The 19,078-nt window shown below is 39.5% G+C and overlaps 1 protein-coding gene across 1 annotated transcript; it reads left to right on the plus strand.

Annotated features, from left to right (window-relative positions):
- The first annotated feature begins 1,353 nt into the window (after window positions 1–1,353).
- On the plus strand, window positions 1,354–18,993 carry LOC122767044 (extracellular calcium-sensing receptor-like). Its single transcript, XM_044022385.1, has 12 exons — window positions 1,354–1,602; window positions 1,853–2,127; window positions 3,300–3,520; window positions 12,175–12,311; window positions 12,503–12,797; window positions 13,012–13,098; window positions 13,519–13,788; window positions 15,870–16,076; window positions 16,149–16,424; window positions 17,192–17,419; window positions 17,499–17,622; window positions 17,697–18,993. The coding sequence occupies exons 1-12, from the start codon at window positions 1,376–1,378 to the stop codon at window positions 18,605–18,607; spliced, it is 3,258 nt and encodes a 1,085-aa protein (XP_043878320.1). The 5' UTR covers window positions 1,354–1,375; the 3' UTR covers window positions 18,608–18,993.
- Window positions 18,994–19,078: the final 85 nt, after the last annotated feature.

The following is a 19,078-nucleotide window of genomic DNA, read 5'->3' on the forward strand; positions in this document are numbered from 1 at the left end:
AATGTACTTCCAAAATCCAAAAGAGCATGCACAATACAGACAGATGGAGCAAGGGTGACTATTGTCTTTGGTTTGAGTCCTGAGGACTGATTAAGGTTTAAGGTCTTAATAAAGTTATTTATATCATCTATTTATTTTCTTTCTGTCTTTTCCAGTGGGGATATGGAGTAAGTTGAACCTGAAACAGACAACAAATTTGTTCATATGATGTCTGCAAATGTACTCGGGCATCTATGAGGTGCTGTTTGTAAAGTGTTTTAGGCTGAAAATAACATCAACATTTTGCCACATTATCCTCCAAACAATGTTTAAAAAGGTGTTTTCTAATGATTACCTTTTCCACATTTACACCAATATTTGTTAACTTATGAATATAATAAATAGTTAAATACAAATATTAAATGTGGAATATAAATGTTAAATTTAAATCTAAGTCCATCCATCCTTTTTCTACTGCTTTATCTTTCACAGAAGGGTTGCAGAGGGTTGCTGTGCCAATCTCAGCTGACCATAGCATAGGGTGATAGACGGGGTACACCCTGGATCAGTGGTCACCAACATGATGCCAGCGAGCAGTCAATAAGGTGCTATAATGGCTGATGAAAATTTGACCTGACAGGCACAGTATGTGTGTGTTTGGATGTGAAAGACTGACAGAGAGATACAGTTTAATAAAACAGAAAATGTGCATGTTTTGTTTTCATAGGATAATTACATGTTGTATGAAATCACTAAAATATCTTTGAAAAACTGATAATCATTAGGAGTAAGCACTGGAATTAACGTATATGCAATTGAATGCATAATATTCATCATTTAAATGGTAAATTGCATAAAATGTTAATATGGTAGCCCTCCATATTATTCTCTGCTCTTCAGGTAGCTCTCGGTCTCAAAAAGGTTTGTGACCCCTGCCATGGACAGGTCGCCAGTCTATCGCAGAGCCACATATAGAGACCAACAACCGTTCAACCATTCACTCTCACACCTAGGGTCAATTTAGAGTGTCCAATTTACCTAATCCCCATATTGCATGTTTTTGTGAGAGGAAGACGGAGAACCTGGAGAAAACCCACGCGTGTTTTGTGGAGAAGCTGTTCCCAATTTTCACAATTCCATTCTACTTCATGGCATCAAACTAGGTGTTTTGTTTTGTTTTGATTCAGCGACCCCTTTTGGCAGAAATAACATGCCGTGTGTTCAAATAAAGTTTCCATAAATATCTAACAAATCACAGATGAGATATGTTTAAGGCCATGCCCCTACAGCTACCTCCTCTGCACTGATGGGTGGTGTGCAAAAATAAATAACACTGAAAATACATAAAATGCTGTGACATTGGAATGAGCCTGCACTTGGATGAACCAGAGCAGTCATGAGATTACTTGTAGTCACCAGCCTCCTCTTGCTTATGTTCTCCTGTTTTTCCTCTGCTGTGTCCTCCTCTCTGTATTCCTCTTGTCAGTTACGGGGACAGTTTGATCTAAATGGGATGCACAAACCTGGCGATGTGGTCCTAGGTGGAATTTTCAGAATTCACTTCTTTCCAGCTTATCCTGACCTGTCTTTTACCTCAGAGCCACAACAGCCTGACTGCTATGGGTGAGTTGTGATGAAAACAGCACAAAGCTAATGAAGATAAATCACATTGATAGAATGTACTTTTGATTTTGTATAGTTGTACATTTATTACATTATATGTTAAATTTTTTTTCCTTTCCCGTTTAATTCAGGTTGCTTATATTTACATGACTTCATTGTTTTTGCTGAATCTGTTGTCGTGTTTAATGATGTATTTTAAATACTAAAATAGTAAACACAGACATTTCACTTCTACAATGTTTTGTATTAGTTTTGATGTTATAGGATTCAGGCTGGCTCAGTCCATGGCCTTTGCTATTGATGAGATCAACAGAAACTCCAACCTGCTGCCTAATGTGACTCTGGGATACAGTCTGTATGATAACTGCGTTCAACTAGGAACTGGATTTCGTGCGGCACTGACTTTAGTCAGCGGTCAAGAAGAGCAAGTTACAATGGAGGAGAGATGTTTAGGAACTCCTCCAGTCCTGGGGATTGTGGGTGATTCTGCCTCTTCAAATTCTATAGCAATTTCTACAGTTTTAGGTTTGTACAGAGTACCTATGGTAAGTCTTTCAAATCAATCATTGTGACAGAATTTTACATTTTATTCAAATTAAGTTAAATTAAATTATTAGTATTTCTTTTACCTGCATTTAATGTAGGTCTGACAGTTGAATATTCAACCTTAAAATATTGGAAAAACATTGTTTGCAGGTGAGTTATTTTTCCACATGTTCCTGCCTGAGTGACAGACAAAAGTTCCCATCTTTCTTTAGGACGATCCCGAGTGATGCTTTTCAGGTAAGAATCAATTTGCAAAATCAAAGTGGATAAAATAAATCACATGTTGAAAATGTCCATATATACGACAGTGAAAAATACACGATAGTGTATGTTTAGTGTGTTTATGTATTTGGGGCAGTTATGTAGTAGGGGAAAGGTGGATAAAAACTTTAAAGTTCACAAGGGGCAATTTGATTTGCAGTAAGTTACATAAATTATGGAAGTGAAAGCAAAACAGAATGTCAAATGCTCACTGCTTATTAGGTGCATCAACAGCAGAGGGAACAAAAAATCCCATTGGTGCCACATTTGTGGAGGCTTTACCTTTGCTCCGATGGGAACTGAGCATAAAGTGGAAGAGTAGTCACAGCATTTGATATTAGGCTTTTTTTTAAGGTTCAAGGTTGAGAAGGCAAACACCAGTAACATTGCAACACAGCTTGAGCAGTTTTGTTTTGTTTCTGACAGTGAGATGTCCAAACTAGCAAATAATATTAGAACTTCATCTATGTTTTATTTTTTGGTATTGTTGTTTATCTGTCTACCTGATTTGCAGACTGCTAAGATACCATTTGTCATATATGATCGATTCTTGATTAATGTCTTACTTGAGGTGTGTAAATACTGTATGTGTATATGTGATTGTATGGAGTGGGGGGGTGTTTATGTAAAGGGTAAAAACCACATTGTTCCTCTTGCCCTGTGCTGCTCTATAGCCCTATGTCTCATTTACAGAGTTGTGTAGTTGTGTGGTGTCAGGTATACAACACTTAAAGACGGTGATTAAACATGAGTCCTTGATGAATCTGTTTAGCAGGATTTTTAGTGAAAGATGATTCTAGCCTGTGCACTAATCCCTCTGCTTTGTGTCCACATACTGTAGGTGAATGCTATGATTCAGATTCTAAAACACTTTGGTTGGACTTGGGCAGGTCTGATTGTCAGTGGTGATGAATATGGAGTCCACGTTGCTCGATCCTTTCGCTCTGATCTGGGTCCAGCTGATGGAGTTTGTCTAGCTTACACAGAGAGTTTGCCCTGGGGTGACGACCCTGCTCAACTAAGGAGAATAGTGAATGTTGTGAAGAAATCTACAGCTCGAGTGGTGATTGTGTTTGCACATGAGAGTCGTTTGGTCACCCTCATGAAAGAGGTAGGTGCTGATACAGTACTTTTAATAGATAACTTGGCATACAACTAAAGTAAAACTGAAATGTATTTTTATGTAACTATTAGTTGGCATGAAATAGATGTAAATGATGATGTTACACCTCTGACTTGAACTGAAGGTTCTGCCAGTAGTATTTTAGGGCAAGACAAGAACTCCCCACTCGACCACTTGGGCAGTCTCGATTTCCCTTCCCTGAGACCTGGGAGCCTGAGCTTTCTGCACAGTATCGTAGTTGTTCCTCGGACTGCAATTCTCTGGACAGAGATCTTGGATATTGTTCCTGGAATCTGTTGGAGCCACTCTCACAATGTGAGGGTTATAGTTCCTAGTGTTCCTATCAACACTGGGACCACAGTTGCCTTTACTCTCCACATCTTCTCAAGCTCCTCACTCAGCCTTTGATATTTCTCAGACTTCTCATGTTCCTTCTTCCTGATTTTGCTGTTGCTTGCCACATCTATCACCACTGCCCTTTTCTTCTGGTTAGTCTGTCTGGATATGGAAGCCCGTAGGATCTTAGCCCTGTCTTTGAAAAACACATTCGCAGGTGTCTTCCATCTTGATCCTCTGACCTCCAGTCCATACACAGAGCAGACGTTCGTATGCCTTCCCAGCCAGCATATAACACCCTGATGTGATGTGTTGCACTGTCTCAGGAGCATCTCTACACCTTAGGAGCCTGTCTGGTGAGATAGATCCCAGACTCTATTGATCTAGTGGTTAGGTCCTGCTCCTATGCAGCCATGATCAGTGCCTCTGTGCTGTCTTTCAATACAGCTTTCTCCAGCCATTGGTATGTTTTTCTGACATCAGCCACTTCAAATTGACGGTGGAACATACCGTGTAGGGACTTGTCCTTCCATGTTTGACCCTCTGGCTCCTCCTCTCTGCTGGGTTTCAAGTGACTTAGTGTAGCGGCGTTGTACTCTATCATTGCGTTGTGTAGTTTAACAGACAAAGTAGGCTGGCAGTCTTGCCGTTTATTTCGGATAATATGCGCACCTGACAGAGGGATTAATAATACAGTCAGACACACACACACGTACATGCCAGGGAGACATCGAGGTTCGACTGTTCAACTAGTTTCAAAATGAACATAAAATAACATACAAAGCGTACCTGACAGAGGAATTAATAATACGGGTCCCAGTTGTCTGGCCTTACAGCATCAAGCAACTAGTGCCTCAAATGAAGGGGTGGTGTCTCCAAAAAAAGGGGAATCTCCTCTTAAAGTTCCTTCAGATAGCTTTTCAGTCTTTTTACTAATTTCTGCACTTTTCCAAGGCAAAGTTTTGTCAATACCTGGATAAAAAGTATACATTTATGTACATAACCTATTAGTATTATTATGCAAAGTACAGGTGTTGAGGCAGAATGTGACAGGCCTGCAGTGGATGGCCAGTGAAGCCTGGACATCAGGCACTTCACTCCAGACTCCCCACCTCATGCCGTACCTGGGTGGAACACTGGGTATCGCCATTCGTCGAGGAGAAATGCCAGGGCTCAGGGACTTCCTGTTACAAATACGCCCTGTCCTAAACTACACCACCAGTGGAAATAGCATAGTGAGAATTAAATGTTTCGATGTGACATTGTACATTGTACATATAAAAATGATACAGTGACATTATTTCAAAACCTCAAATCCTAAATATTTTTCAGGTGAATCGTTTTTGGGAACACGCATTTCAGTGTAGTTTTGCATCACCTCCAGTGGGTTGGGTGGAAGCTGGAGGAGAATTATGCACTGGACAGGAAGTTATAGAGAATGTGGAGACAGAGTTCCTGGATGTCTCAGACCTCAGGCCAGAATATAATGTGTATAAGGCTGTGTACGCTCTGGCATATGCTCTTGATGCCATACTGCAGTGTGAGCCAGGGAGAGGACCTTTTAGCAACAACATCTGTGCTCATTTAGAAAGACTGGAGCCGTGGCAGGTGAGATATCAGTTTATACTCCATGTCTTAATTTCACAGTCGGAGTCATTTGTTTTTCTTTTAGAGATAATGAAATGCGTGCACTTGATTGAATTGAATGCTAAAAACAATTTAGCTAAATCCTATTTATGAGGCTTGTAGAGAATAGATAATTTACTGTACTGACTTAGTGCCAACATTGTAATATACATAGTTATATAATATAATGTATTATATTTGCACATACCCCAGTCAGTTATAGTACATTTTATTTCTCAATGTAACCCATCCTCATTGCTCACTAATAGTGAACACACAAACCAGGTACAGGAGGAGAGGGCAGCACACATCTGCATCTGGGTAGGCATTGGGGTTGAGTATCTTGCTCAGGGACACCTCAATCCTTGAACCCTCCAGTTACAAGATCTATACCTTTCCATTTTGCTCTGAGCTGCCCAGAATGTATGTCAGAGAAAGTTTCAGGTTGTTGGTTTCACCTGCGTCAAGGTATGAAAGAGGGTCGTTAGAGAGTCTGCTTTTTATATCCAATGTCTAATAGCCCTTTCACACCGGCAGGGCTCTCTTTACTTCTGCCTAAGTAACGCAGAGTAACCTCCTCCCACTTGGGTTCCTCTTTAACTATTGTGAATGTGGGTTGGTTCACCAGAAAGCACCATGGTTCTGAGACCCCAGAACGGAACCAGAACCATGTATGTCTAAAAGCACTATAAGAGAAACAATGCTACGTCTATTGTAGCGAGACAAATCATGAAACTCATCCATCAAAAGACCCCAAAGGTGGGGGCTTTGGTGATGTTGGTGGCTCTCTTGAGGCAGTGGGACGGGTACAGGTCCTTGATCGATGGTTGGGCTGATCTGGTGATCTTCTCTGCTGTCCTCATCACCCTTTGTAGGGCCTTCTGGTCAGCTGCAGACTGAGTGGCCGCTGGTGAGGATGCTCACAATAGCACCCTTGTAAAAGGTGGCGAGTGCAGAAAGGGGGAGGTCAGCTCTCCTCATCTTGCGAAGGAAGTGGAGGCTTGCTGTGCCTTCTTGACTAGGGAGGTGGTGTTAGTGTACCATGTCAGATCATCTGTGATATGCACCCCCAGGAACATGGTGCTTTTCACAGACTCCACAGCACTGTCACTGATGGTGAGTGGGGTTTGTTTTGCCGACTCTTACTGTCTGTGGTCTGTCGGTAAGGAAGTCTAGTAACCAGTTGCATAGTCGGGTGCTGATGCCTATTGCACTGAGATTACTGAGTTTATTTGCCAGGTGTTGACTGTGTTGAAGGCGGAGCTGAAGTCAATGAACAGCATCCGTGCATAACTATTTTTGTTTTCCAGTTGAGCCAGGCATAGGTGGAGGGAAGTTGCTATGGCCTTGACCAACCTTACAGCCTTGCATTACTCCCAGATGCCTCTAATTTAGTATCTGTAGGAGGTTAGGTCTTTAGAGCCCTGTGCATTATTATGTGGATGTTTTGGTGCATGTTCAGGTATGAAATAGGAGATCTCTGCTTGTATCAGCTTTAGGAAGGGTCAGGAATACCCTGACTATGATAACATTCAATGACCAAGATATGTGGACAGTATCTCGAGTGTAGGTGAACCTTGGTTCTGTAATAAATAAACCATTGCTTACATTGTTCCTGAACCAGCTACCAAAAAAACAACATATGTTTTTCAAAAAGGGCATTTCTGGGCATGCCTCTGTACATCCCAAGACATGGTTTTAATGCCATATGTGACGTCTTCCAAATTATGTTAACCCCACCTTTTCATGTCTGGATGTAAAAAATTCAGTAAATAGTCAAGAGAATCACTATTTACACAGGTGTGACTGGAAACACAGTACACCCGTGAAAAAAGATCTCTGCTTTTAAAACACACCCTGAGCTGACCCACCTCCCCCTTTGCCAAACATGGATGTTCACTATGGTCTTACACAATCATAACATTTACCACTATAAATATACAAATATTGACTCACATCTTCATACAGCAATCCATTCCGGCCTCCAAAGAGCAAACACTAAACACATCATCGGTGCACAAGAATTGCCACCATTGCCGTCCCAGGGAAATTACGCTTTTGAAATTGTAGTTTTTTTATTTGTTTTTTTATTATGATTAATAGGATACAATAAGAAATACTGCTGGCATGGGTCCAGCATAATGTTTGAATTTCTGTGGTGTTTATGGCTTGTTTAGAGTAAATTAATTACTGCTTGTACATGAATTATTTTGTAAATACTTTTTCGTAAATAATTGTTGGGATTTGGGTTTCTGTATTTGGAGCTAGATAAGCACAGTAAACACCGTCTTCGCATTAGACTTCGCCATTGTGTTTTTGGATGGGCTGGATTAAGAACCCCACAGCAAACTATCAAAACAGATGATACCCAGCTGTCAATGTTGACCTCCAGTGAGGTTAGGCTTAGGAGTTGCTCCTCAATAAATGCGTATTTACTGCGGATCATGGGGAAGCACAAAAACATAATACTGTTCACAACACCAATAATGTTGAGTTCTCCAACCTGTAGGAGTACACCCAGTTTTTTAGAGAAAATTCTTCAATAATGTTGATTTCTTTGTTGTGTGTTTGGAAATGTTAATGACCATTTCATGGTTTTCTTTCTGTGCGTAATCCTGATATCCAAAGCTTATGTATTATTTGGAAAAGGTCAACTTCACAACAACATTTGGTGATCAAGTGTCATTTGATGACAATGGTGATGTCTTACCAATATATGACATCATGAACTGGGTGTGGCTCCCTGATGGAACAACTAAAGTTCAAAGAGTGGGTGAGGTTAAGAGGTCAGCCTTCAAAGGTGAAGAACTCACACTGGATGAAGAAAAAATCTTCTGGAACTTTGAATCTAAACAGGTTAGTTTTGATATACATTCATGTTGCCTGTGGACAAGTCATTTTAGATTATTCAGAAAAGTATTGATATCTCTCCACACAGCCTCCTCGGTCAGTATGCAGTGAGAGCTGTCCTCCAGGTACCCGCATGGCCAGAAAGAAAGGGGAACCTGTGTGTTGTTTTGACTGTGTCCCTTGTTCTGAGGGAAAGATCAGCAATTCAACTGGTGAGTGTGAAGTTTTAAACTCCACAGTCCAGATATGTTGTACAAACAATCATCATTTCCCTCTTCTCAGACTCCATGGAGTGCACCAGTTGTCCAGAAGATTTCTGGTCCAGCCCCCAGCGTGACCAGTGTGTTCCTAAGAGAACAGAGTTTCTCTCTTACCATGAGCCTCTGGGTATCTGCTTAACAACCACCTCACTGTTGGGCACATTTATCTGTGTTGTTGTTCTGGGCATCTTCATCCATCATCGCAGCACACCTATAGTTCGTGCCAACAATTCAGAACTCAGTTTTCTTCTCTTGGTGTCACTCAAACTGTGTTTCTTGTGTTCATTGCTCTTCATTGGACGACCCAGACCGTGGACTTGCCAACTAAGACATGCAGCATTTGGCATCAGCTTTGTGCTTTGTGTCTCATGTATCCTGGTGAAAACCATGGTGGTTCTGGCTGTGTTCAGAGCCTCCAAACCAGGAGGTGAGTCCAGTCTCAAGTGGTTTGGTGCTGTGCAGCAGAGAGGAACAGTTCTGGTTTTGACTTCTGTTCAAGCAGCAATCTGCACTGTCTGGCTTGTCTCTGCTTCACCAATGCCTCATAAAAACACCCAATATCACAATGACAAGATAGTTTATGAGTGTGCAGTTGGGTCCATCATTGGTTTTGCAGTTTTACTTGGTTATATTGGTTTACTGGCTGTCCTCAGTTGTTTGTTAGCTTTTCTAGCAAGGAATCTTCCAGACAGTTTCAATGAGGCCAAACTCATCACTTTCAGCATGTTGATCTTCTGTGCAGTGTGGGTGGCCTTTGTCCCTGCTTACATCAGCTCTCCAGGCAAGTATGCAGATGCAGTGGAGGTATTTGCCATCCTGGCCTCCAGTTTTGGCCTCTTGGTGGCGTTGTTTGGACCCAAATGTTATATAATCCTGTTGAGACCAGAGAGAAACACAAAGAAAGCCATAATGGGTCGTGGTATTGACACATGAAAACCACAAGCTATTATTAAATTCTCTTTTTATAGTTCAATAATCCAAGTACAGAGGAATATGTTTTTTGATTGAGTGAGAAGGTTGATGGTGAATAGGCTACATCACAATTATATATAGTTATATATATATTTAGTTATATATGCATTGATTAAGAAATGTCATATTTTGTCCTCACAACAAGAGTGAGACATAGTGTGCATTGCAACAAAGTAATCCTCACACTACATTTATTGTAATTTATTAAAATTGGACCATAATTTCAAATCTTTTTGTGAATTCCATTTTCCCTCTGTGCGTGTTTGTGTGTGATTCAAACAGATGGAGTTAGGTGGACTATTGTCTTTGGTTTGAGTTCTGAGTCCTTAATTATGCAGACCCATCCCGTTTCTGAGAGAATCATGGCTCAACAAGTCAAATCAACTTTATTTCTAAAGCACATTTAAGGGCTGACTGTAGTGCTTTACAAAGTAATAGGTACAACACCACAGAGCAAAGAATACAAAATAAAACCTGAAACATGATTCTCAATAGTGGGGGCAGATCTAAATGAGTAAACCATTCCATAGTATCAGTGTCTCAGATATGAGTTGTGTTCATTTAGATTTCATTGAAAAAGTAGCAGATTTACTTCCATAGGGTTTTTCACCTGAAGTTTATTATGGGTGATTTTAAAGATTTTGATGGTGATGTAAAACAAAAAAAATACATTGGAATTTTACAATTTTACAATTCACATCTAACATCTAATATAACCAGAACAAATATGATACTGAATTCCATATTTAGTCATCTATTCACATTTAAACACCACAATTATTTTACCTGCAAGCTACATCAAAAGACAGTCTGTTTTTAAACCAAAATCAGAATCAGGTTTATTGGCATGTAAAGTCTACAGAGTACTAGGAATTTGTTCTGGACATTGGTGCACATATAGGATAAGGAGACAGAAAAAAAATAATATAAGCATAATAAAATAGAGAAGATTTAGATTTAGCAATATGGGAACTGTGCTAACCACTACACCAACAGTGAGGCCCTTCCTGCAGAACAAACATCATTTAATCAACCACACTTCATTACTAGAGAACTTTTACACCCTATGGTTATTTGGAAAATAAAAACAAACCAACAAATATTAACTTTGACCGTGGAGGAAATTGATTAGGATTAAATGTGTCACAAACATTGTGTTCGGTCACAAAAATTGTGTTTGGTCACAAACATACCTTTGATATTTGGTGACCTGTTACCAGAGGATGATCTGCACTGGCACTTGTTGCTTTTGTTGCTAAACATTATAAACATCGTGTTTTCATACTCTATCACAGATGGGATGACTGTGTATTTGAGGCACCTCATTATTGAACATCACCAACTCTTCAAAGAACTGTACCCATCAAAAAACTTGATTCCAAAACATTATTTTATGGTCCACTGTCCGTGGTGCATTCGAAAAATTGGACCACTCATTCATATCTGGACCATGAGATACTAAGCCAAACACACATTTTTCGAAGACTGTGTGAATAACTTCAAGAATTTGACAGTATCACTTGCAAAGAAACACCAGTTTGCAGTAGCTTCTTCAAAAGTACATATATCTTCACATTGATTCACAAGCCACTGTCAGATTCACAAACTTTGTGTGGAGTTGAATATCCTGTTGGCCTCTTCGTTTGTTGTCTTGTCAGACATTTGTGCGATGCTTTTATACAATGTTTGCACTTTCTGCACTACAGAGAGATGTGGTACTGACTGTTTTAGCTGCTATTAAAGCAGTTTGTTTTAAATGTGAAATAGGGGACGCACAGCTAAATCACACTATGATATTTGGCTGTAACATGTTTACAGTTTGTCATTCAAAATGTCACACATGGAGTTTAAGTAAAAATGTGTGAATGTTTTCTGTAGTCATTTTCACCTAAAAAAATATTTGTGGTTTTAAATATTAACTCCGAAAAGTGTTAAATAAAACAAATTTTTAAGTGTTAACTGTTAACACCATGAAAGAGTTCACATGAAAATTAACTCCAGGTGAGAGTTATATTCCCACAAGTGTTCAGTTTTAGCTCCAGAAAATAGTTAAAAATAGATAAAAATGATGGTCTCACATGTACACTCAAATATAGTTGATATAAACTCCCAAAGAGTTTATTCCAAAGGCCAGAATTTGCTGTGTAGTTTTTGTCACTAATGGATCACAACTACTCACTACTATTTTCTGTATGTTCTGCTGCTGAAACTGTTGCTGGACAACACATCCAAAAATGCCATGCTGCTTCTCAACCTCAAACTGAGTCTTATGATATTGCTCTGATTGAACAACACCGATTGATAGAAACTGTTGTTTGTTCAAATTTAAAGTTGAAATTAATTAATCAATACATTTTTAGAGATATGATTTAGGCCTTGCCCTTACATCTTCTTCCTCTGCCCTGATGGATGGTGTGCAAAACAAACAACACTGCAAGTACATAAAATGTAGTGACATTTTAATGGGCCTGCATTTAGACAGGGATGAACCAGAGCGAAGTCATGAGGTTATTTTTAATCACCAGTCTCCTCTTATTAATGTTGTTCTCCTGCTTTTCCTCTGCCATGTCCTCCTCTCTTTATTCCTCCTCTTGTCAGTTACAGGGACAGTTTCATCTCAATGGGATGCACAAAACTGGAGATGTGATTCTAGGTGGAATTTTCAGACTTCACTTCTTTCCAGCTTATCCTGACTTGTCTTTTACCTCAGAGCCACAACAGCCTACCTGCTATGGGTGAGTCTGTGAGGGGAAAAACTGTAATAATACTGTAAAATAACACTTTAGCTTATCTTATTAAAGTATTTCAGTTTTATTATGGGAGCTGATGTTTACATCTTTATTTGCAGTATCTGAAATTGTTTAAGTTGTAGCTCTGCACAGTTACTGTACAATGTTTTTTAAACACTTTGACACTTCTATGTCAGTTTTGATGTCATAGGATTCAGATTGTCTCAGACCATGGCCTTTGTTATCGATGAGATCAACCGAAACTCCAACCTGCTGTCTGATGTGACTCTGGGATACAGTCTGTATGATAACTGCGTCCAACTAGGAATTGGATTTCGTGCAGCACTGACTTTAGTCAGTGGTCAAGAGAAGCAAGTTACATTAGAGGAGAGCTGTTTAGGAACTCCTCCAGTCTTAGGGATTGTGGGTGATTCTTCTTCGACTCGTACTATTGCCATATCCACAGTCTTAGGTTCTTACAGAGTGCCTCTGGTAAGTTTTTCTTTTTTTTGATTCTGCCTCTTTAAATTCTATAGCAATGTCTATGGTTTTAGGTTTGTACAGAGTACCTATGGTAAGTCTTTCAAATCAATCATCATTGTGACAGAATTTCAAATTTTATTCAAATTCAATTAAATTATTGGATTTAATGAAGGTTTGACAGTTGAATATTCAACCGTAAAATATTGAAAAAATCTTTTTACAGGTGAGTTATTTTGCCACATGTTCCTGCCTGAGTGACAGACAAAAGTTCCCATCTTTCTTTCGGACGATCCCGAGTGATGCTTTTCAGGTGAAAATCAATGATCAAAATCTTTTGGCTTCTCCCAAAGAAATTAAATCAATTAAATCATATGAAAGATAATTCCATACATATTGCCATGTAGAATATACCGTATTTTGTGTAACAATGGTTTTGTAAAGCATATAAAAAGCTATTTTATTTGCAGATAGTAGTCACATAAAATACTCTAAACATACAATTTGTTTTGGTGCTTTTTAGCGCAACAAACACAGAGAGACCCAATGAAAACCTGTATCTATTGATGCCATATTTGTGAAAGTTTCACCCTCACCCTGATGAGAGCAGCTCGGACTCAGCATATGTCTTACAACACTAAAGCAGGAGTCTTTGATAAACCTGTTTAACTGGATTTCTAGTGAAAGATGATTCCAGCCTGTGCACTAATCCCTCTGTTTTGTGTCCACATAGGTGAATGCTATGATTCAGATTTTAAAACACTTTGGTTGGACTTGGGCCGGTCTGCTCATCAGTGATGATGATTATGGAGTCCACGCTGCCCGATCCTTTCACTCTGATCTGGGTCCAGCTGGTGGAGGTTGTCTGGCTTACACAGAGATTTTGCCCCGGGCTTATAACCCTGCTGAACTAAGGAGAATAGTGGATGTGATGAGGAAATCTACAGCTCGAGTGGTGATTGTGTTTGCACATGAGAGTCGGATGTTCAATCTTATGAAAGAGGTAGCTGTTGATCTATTTTCAATATAACTTGGCTTGGTTTATCTTTTTTATTTTTCCAAAACCATATTTGTTTGTGTCAAACATTCTAACATCCCAGGTGTAATATCAAAACTTCAATTTATATATATATCACTTTGCTTGTGTTAGTATGTACCAAAAAAGCACAAAGCTGTGCTTTTTGTCCACCCAAATGAAGAGTTGCAACTTTTGGCTCTTTTTTCTAGATTGTTTATAGGAAGGTGGGTAGTTCTGGAAAACTGATCCATTTATTGTCATTCAACATGTTAAAAACATGGTGAATGAAAATTATTAACCATGTCCAGCAGAAATAACTAAATAACTAAACCAATAGTAATGCTCAATAATAGCATAATAAATAAAACTGGGTTTAACATAATTAAAACTAATCAGCATGTTTAAAATATGGCAGAAGTCTCTGTGCTAGAAGTTTTTCTTCATGACCTAAGCTTGTTAGCAATAGTCATTCAGGAATTTGCAGTATTCAGCGTAGTGTTAAAGGGGACATATTATGCAAAATCAACTTTTTAACCATTTCAATACTTATATTTGGAACTCTGGAGGCCCTACCAGTCGCCAAAGTGTGGAAAAAGAATACTCAGTCATGTTTTTGTGGTCCCCCTTAGTGTAAGTATAGGTGATAAAACACTCGATGTTGAATTCCCTGTGCTTATGACGGCAGCATGTGCATTTCACCGCGAATGTTACCGTCCCACCAGTAAGTTTACTAACACACACTGGCGATCAGCGGTGCTGCACTCTCTGTGAAAATCAGTTAAAAAGACATAGGGACAGCAAATGAGCACGAGCTGCCTAAACTGGCACTGTATGTGACTGATCGCCAGCTCCGGAGCATACAGTCACTGGTCTGATACAGTCACATACAGCTCACATACTCCCCACAGAACTTCCTTCAGTCCTTCAGTTCGGTGGGGAGTGCTCCAGGATTATGGGGTATGGGACCCCTTGAGGCCATTTGGTCCCTGTAGGACCAGTGTCAGTGCATGGTCCGCATTGCTAGCAGTAAGTCAGATCCGTTTCCGGTGAGGGTTTGACTCCACCAGGACTGCTCTTTGTCACCGATTCTGTGATTATGGACAGAAAACAATATGAACTGTATCAATCCTCATAGGGCTATACAGCCAGTTGGTAACACAGACAAACATTGTGTATCCTGTGGAGCAGAATACTAATACCAAACTAATACCAATACTAACGCTGCAAAATACAGTTGTGTGTTTTTATGGTGTATTTTTAAACATTGCAAACCTTTTAAATTGAACCAATAAGTGATCAGTTTTAATAGATTTAGATTTCTTTATTTGTATACATGAGATGACATTTGAACAACGTCCCCTTAAAGAGCACATTTATTATAATCAAACAAGAAGCTACAAAGTAGAGAAAAAATGGGGTCTTGGCAGTAGTTGAGTTAAAAGTTATTGCACACAAGAGTTATTGCACATGTTCAATTTTACTGTACTGTGTGAATGATAGTGCATGCTTTGAATTCATAAGATTTAACAATGCAGAGTTGGACTCGAGCTTAAAAAGACCCGAGACATGGCTTGGACTTGCAAAAATCTCTACTGTCCATTTCAGTTCAATTGTAATTGTATAGTGCCGATTCATAATGTGCATTATCTCAAATAACTAAGTTCTCGTGAACAGGGGCTGAATGTCTGTCCATTTTCCTTGACGTCTCAGATAAGTTTCTTAGTCTTGGTTGTCTTTAGGACGAAGTTCTTCTCTGTACTCCAAACAAAATCTGCTTCACCTCATCCCGATATGAGGCAGGTGACTTCATAATGTTGTTGCTGGAGTAGGCAGTTATATGGATCTGCAGCTTATTGGTTGGAATAGACCTGGATACGTTTGTCCACAGTGGCAGTGTCCTTGCTGAGCTTGAGGTATCCAAGGACAGGTGTTGTGTACCTGATGTTCCCAGTTATTGTCTGTAGCCAGGTACCTTTTTTGTTTGTGTATGACATCAACTGTTGAAACTAGAGTATAATTTATTGGCATGAAAATATGTATTTATACTGATAAAATGCAATGTACAGGTGGTGAGGCAGAATGTGACAGGCCTGCAGTGGATGGCTAGTGAAGCCTGGACATCAGGTACTTCACTCCAGACACCCCAACTCATGCCGTACTTGGGTGGAACACTGGGCATTGCCATCAGACGAGGGAAAATACCTGGGCTTAGGGACTTCCTGTTACAAATAAGTCCGGACAAAGACCACAACAACACTGAAGGAAATAGCATGGTGAGAATCCAATGTTTCAAACAAGTATGAATTCAATAGTGTCGTTAATTGAAAAAAGTCAATATTTTTCAGGTGAATCAGTTTTGGGAACACACATTTCAGTGTAGATTTGCACCACCTCCAGCAGGTTGGGTGGAAGCTGGAGGAGAATTATGCACTGGACAGGAAGTTATAGAAAATGTGGAGAATGAGTTCTTGGATGTTTCAGACCTAAGGCCAGAGTATAACGTGTATAAGGCTGTGTACGCTCTGGCATATGCTCTTGATGACATGCTGCAGTGTGAGCCAGGGAGAGGACCTTTCAGCAACAACACCTGTGCTCATTTACAAAGACTGGAGCCATGGCAGGTGAGATATCAGTTTACACTAAATTTCTTAATTCTACTTAATCACCTGTATTGCTTTAATAGTTCAATAAGGTCACACTTGCTTAAATGTGAGATAATCTATGAAGATTGAGAAAAACGTTAGTTAGTTAAAAATGCTAATTACTAAATGCTAACAATAAAAAGCCTGCATATTTCCAATTATAATGGTCATTCTGTGAGCCAGCTGGTCAAACTCCAACTGCCAATTTTTTTTTTTTTACTAACAACATTTGGAAGCATTTTGAGAAAAGGTGTGTAATGTTTTTCATTCAAAAAACATCCTCACAACACAAACACATTTCATGTCATTAATATGCCTGAACTTGGCGTTGTTAGGTTTTGGGGGCCTCATTAATAATACCGTGTGTAGAATTCACCCGAAAAGTTGGCATACGTACAAAACATAAAGTGTTGATGCCCATAAATATTCAGATTTAGAAAGCCATGCACACACATATCCCACAACAGTTTCCCATTATGAATCACAGTCAACTCATAATTTGGCACAGTTTTTAGTTTTTTTTAGTTCAAGTCACACCCATATTAAAGTAAAATGCCTGTACCTTGATAATCAGAAAACTTAAATCATGAAGTTATTTAATTTATTTCAATTGTATTTGTAGTGCCAATTGAACACATATTATCTCAATCAGAATATATACTGTAAACATACATCAGCGTATCTTTAAACTTCTTTTAAATAACTTTTTAATGTGTTTTTCTTCTGTCTAATTCCGATAACAAAAGTTAATGTATTATTTGGAAAAAGTAAACTTCACAACAACATTTGGTGATCAAGTGTCATTTGATGAAAATGGTGATGCCTTACCAATATATGACATCATGAACTGGGTGTGGCTCCCTGATGGAACATCTAATGTTCAGAGAGTGGGTGAGGTTAAGAGGTCAACCTTCAAAGGTGAAGAACTCACACTGGATGAAAATAAAATCTTCTGGAACTATGAATCAAAACAGGTAACTGATTTCTGAGCACTTTGCCTATGGAAAAGTCCTTACATATGAGTATAACACATAGTAATTTTTCTCCACACAGCCTCCTTGGTCAGTTTGCAGTGAGAGCTGTCCTCCAGGTACCCGCGTGGCCAGAAAGAAAGGAGAACCTGAGTGTTGTTTTGACTGTGTCCCTTGTTCAGAGGGAAAGATCAGCAATACAACTGGTGAGTGTAAAGTTTTAAACATCACAGTTCAGATATGTTGTATAAACATGTTTCTCATTACTTTCTTTTCTCAGACTCCATGGAATGCACCAGTTGTCCAGAAGATTTCTGGTCCAGCCCCCAGCGTGACCACTGTGTTCCTAAGAAAACAGAGTTCCTCTCTTACCATGAGCCTCTGGGTATCTGCTTGACAACCACCTCACTGTTGGGCACATGTATCTGTGGTGCTGTTCTGGGCATCTTCATCCATCATCACAGCACACCTATAGTTCGTGCCAACAATTCAGAACTCAGTTTTCTTCTCTTGGTGTCACTCAAATTGTGTTTCTTGTGTTCATTGCTCTTCATTGGACGACCCAGATTATGGACTTGCCAACTAAGACATGCAGCATTTGGCATCAGCTTTGTGCTTTGTGTCTCATGTATCCTGGTGAAAACCATGGTGGTTCTGGCTGTGTTCAGGGCCTCCAAACCAGGAGGTGAGTCCAGTCTCAAGTGGTTTGGTGCTGTGCAGCAGAGAGGGACAGTTCTGGTTCTGACTTCTATTCAAGCAGCAATCTGCACTGCCTGGCTTGTCTCTGCTTCACCAATGCCTCATAAAAACACACAGTATCACAATGACAAGATAGTTTATGAGTGTGTAGTTGGGTCCACAGTTGGTTTTGCAGTTTTACTTGGTTATATTGGTTTACTGGCTGTCCTCAGTTGTTTGTTAGCTTTTCTAGCAAGGAATCTTCCAGACAGTTTCAATGAGGCCAAACTCATTACTTTCAGCATGTTGATCTTCTGTGCAGTGTGGGTGGCCTTTGTCCCTGCATATATCAGCTCACCAGGCAAATATGCAGATGCAGTGGAGGTATTTGCCATCCTGACCTCCAGTTTTGGCCTCTTGGTGGCACTGTTTGGACCTAAATGTTACATAATCCTGTTGAGACCAGAGAGAAACACAAAGAAAGCCATCATGGGTCGAGGCACTGGGACTTAAAAACAGCAAAAATACAGAAATAATCAATTCATTCCTTAATACAATAATTCAGGTACAGAATATGTTAATAATGATGTTAATGTTATGTGAGAAAGTATGCTCAGAAACACATAGTCATTTATAGTAATGTACAGTATGTATTGAACAGAGAGACATACTTTTCATTGGAACACACAAAATCCAAAAGAGAATCCACAATTTGTAATCTTAATGTGAATTTCACATCATCTCCATTATGCTCCAGTCCATTTTTGCTCTATGTGATGAGTTGGTATAGGTTTTGATATCCCAGTTCTCTGTGAGTAGTACATGTAGTGCAGTGACACCAGGCTTTGTGTAGTCAAATTCATATTTTGTTAAATAAAAGTGCAAGAGTGGAAATCCTTCCTCCCGTCTGTCTGTGCTCTGCTAACGGCTACTTCGGCTAAGCCTCACCACCTGTATCGTGTATTAACTACACGATACAAATGG

The sequence above is a fragment of the Solea senegalensis genome, linkage group LG3 (genome assembly GCF_019176455.1).
Source record: "Solea senegalensis isolate Sse05_10M linkage group LG3, IFAPA_SoseM_1, whole genome shotgun sequence".
Classification (NCBI taxonomy): domain Eukaryota; kingdom Metazoa; phylum Chordata; class Actinopteri; order Pleuronectiformes; family Soleidae; genus Solea; species Solea senegalensis.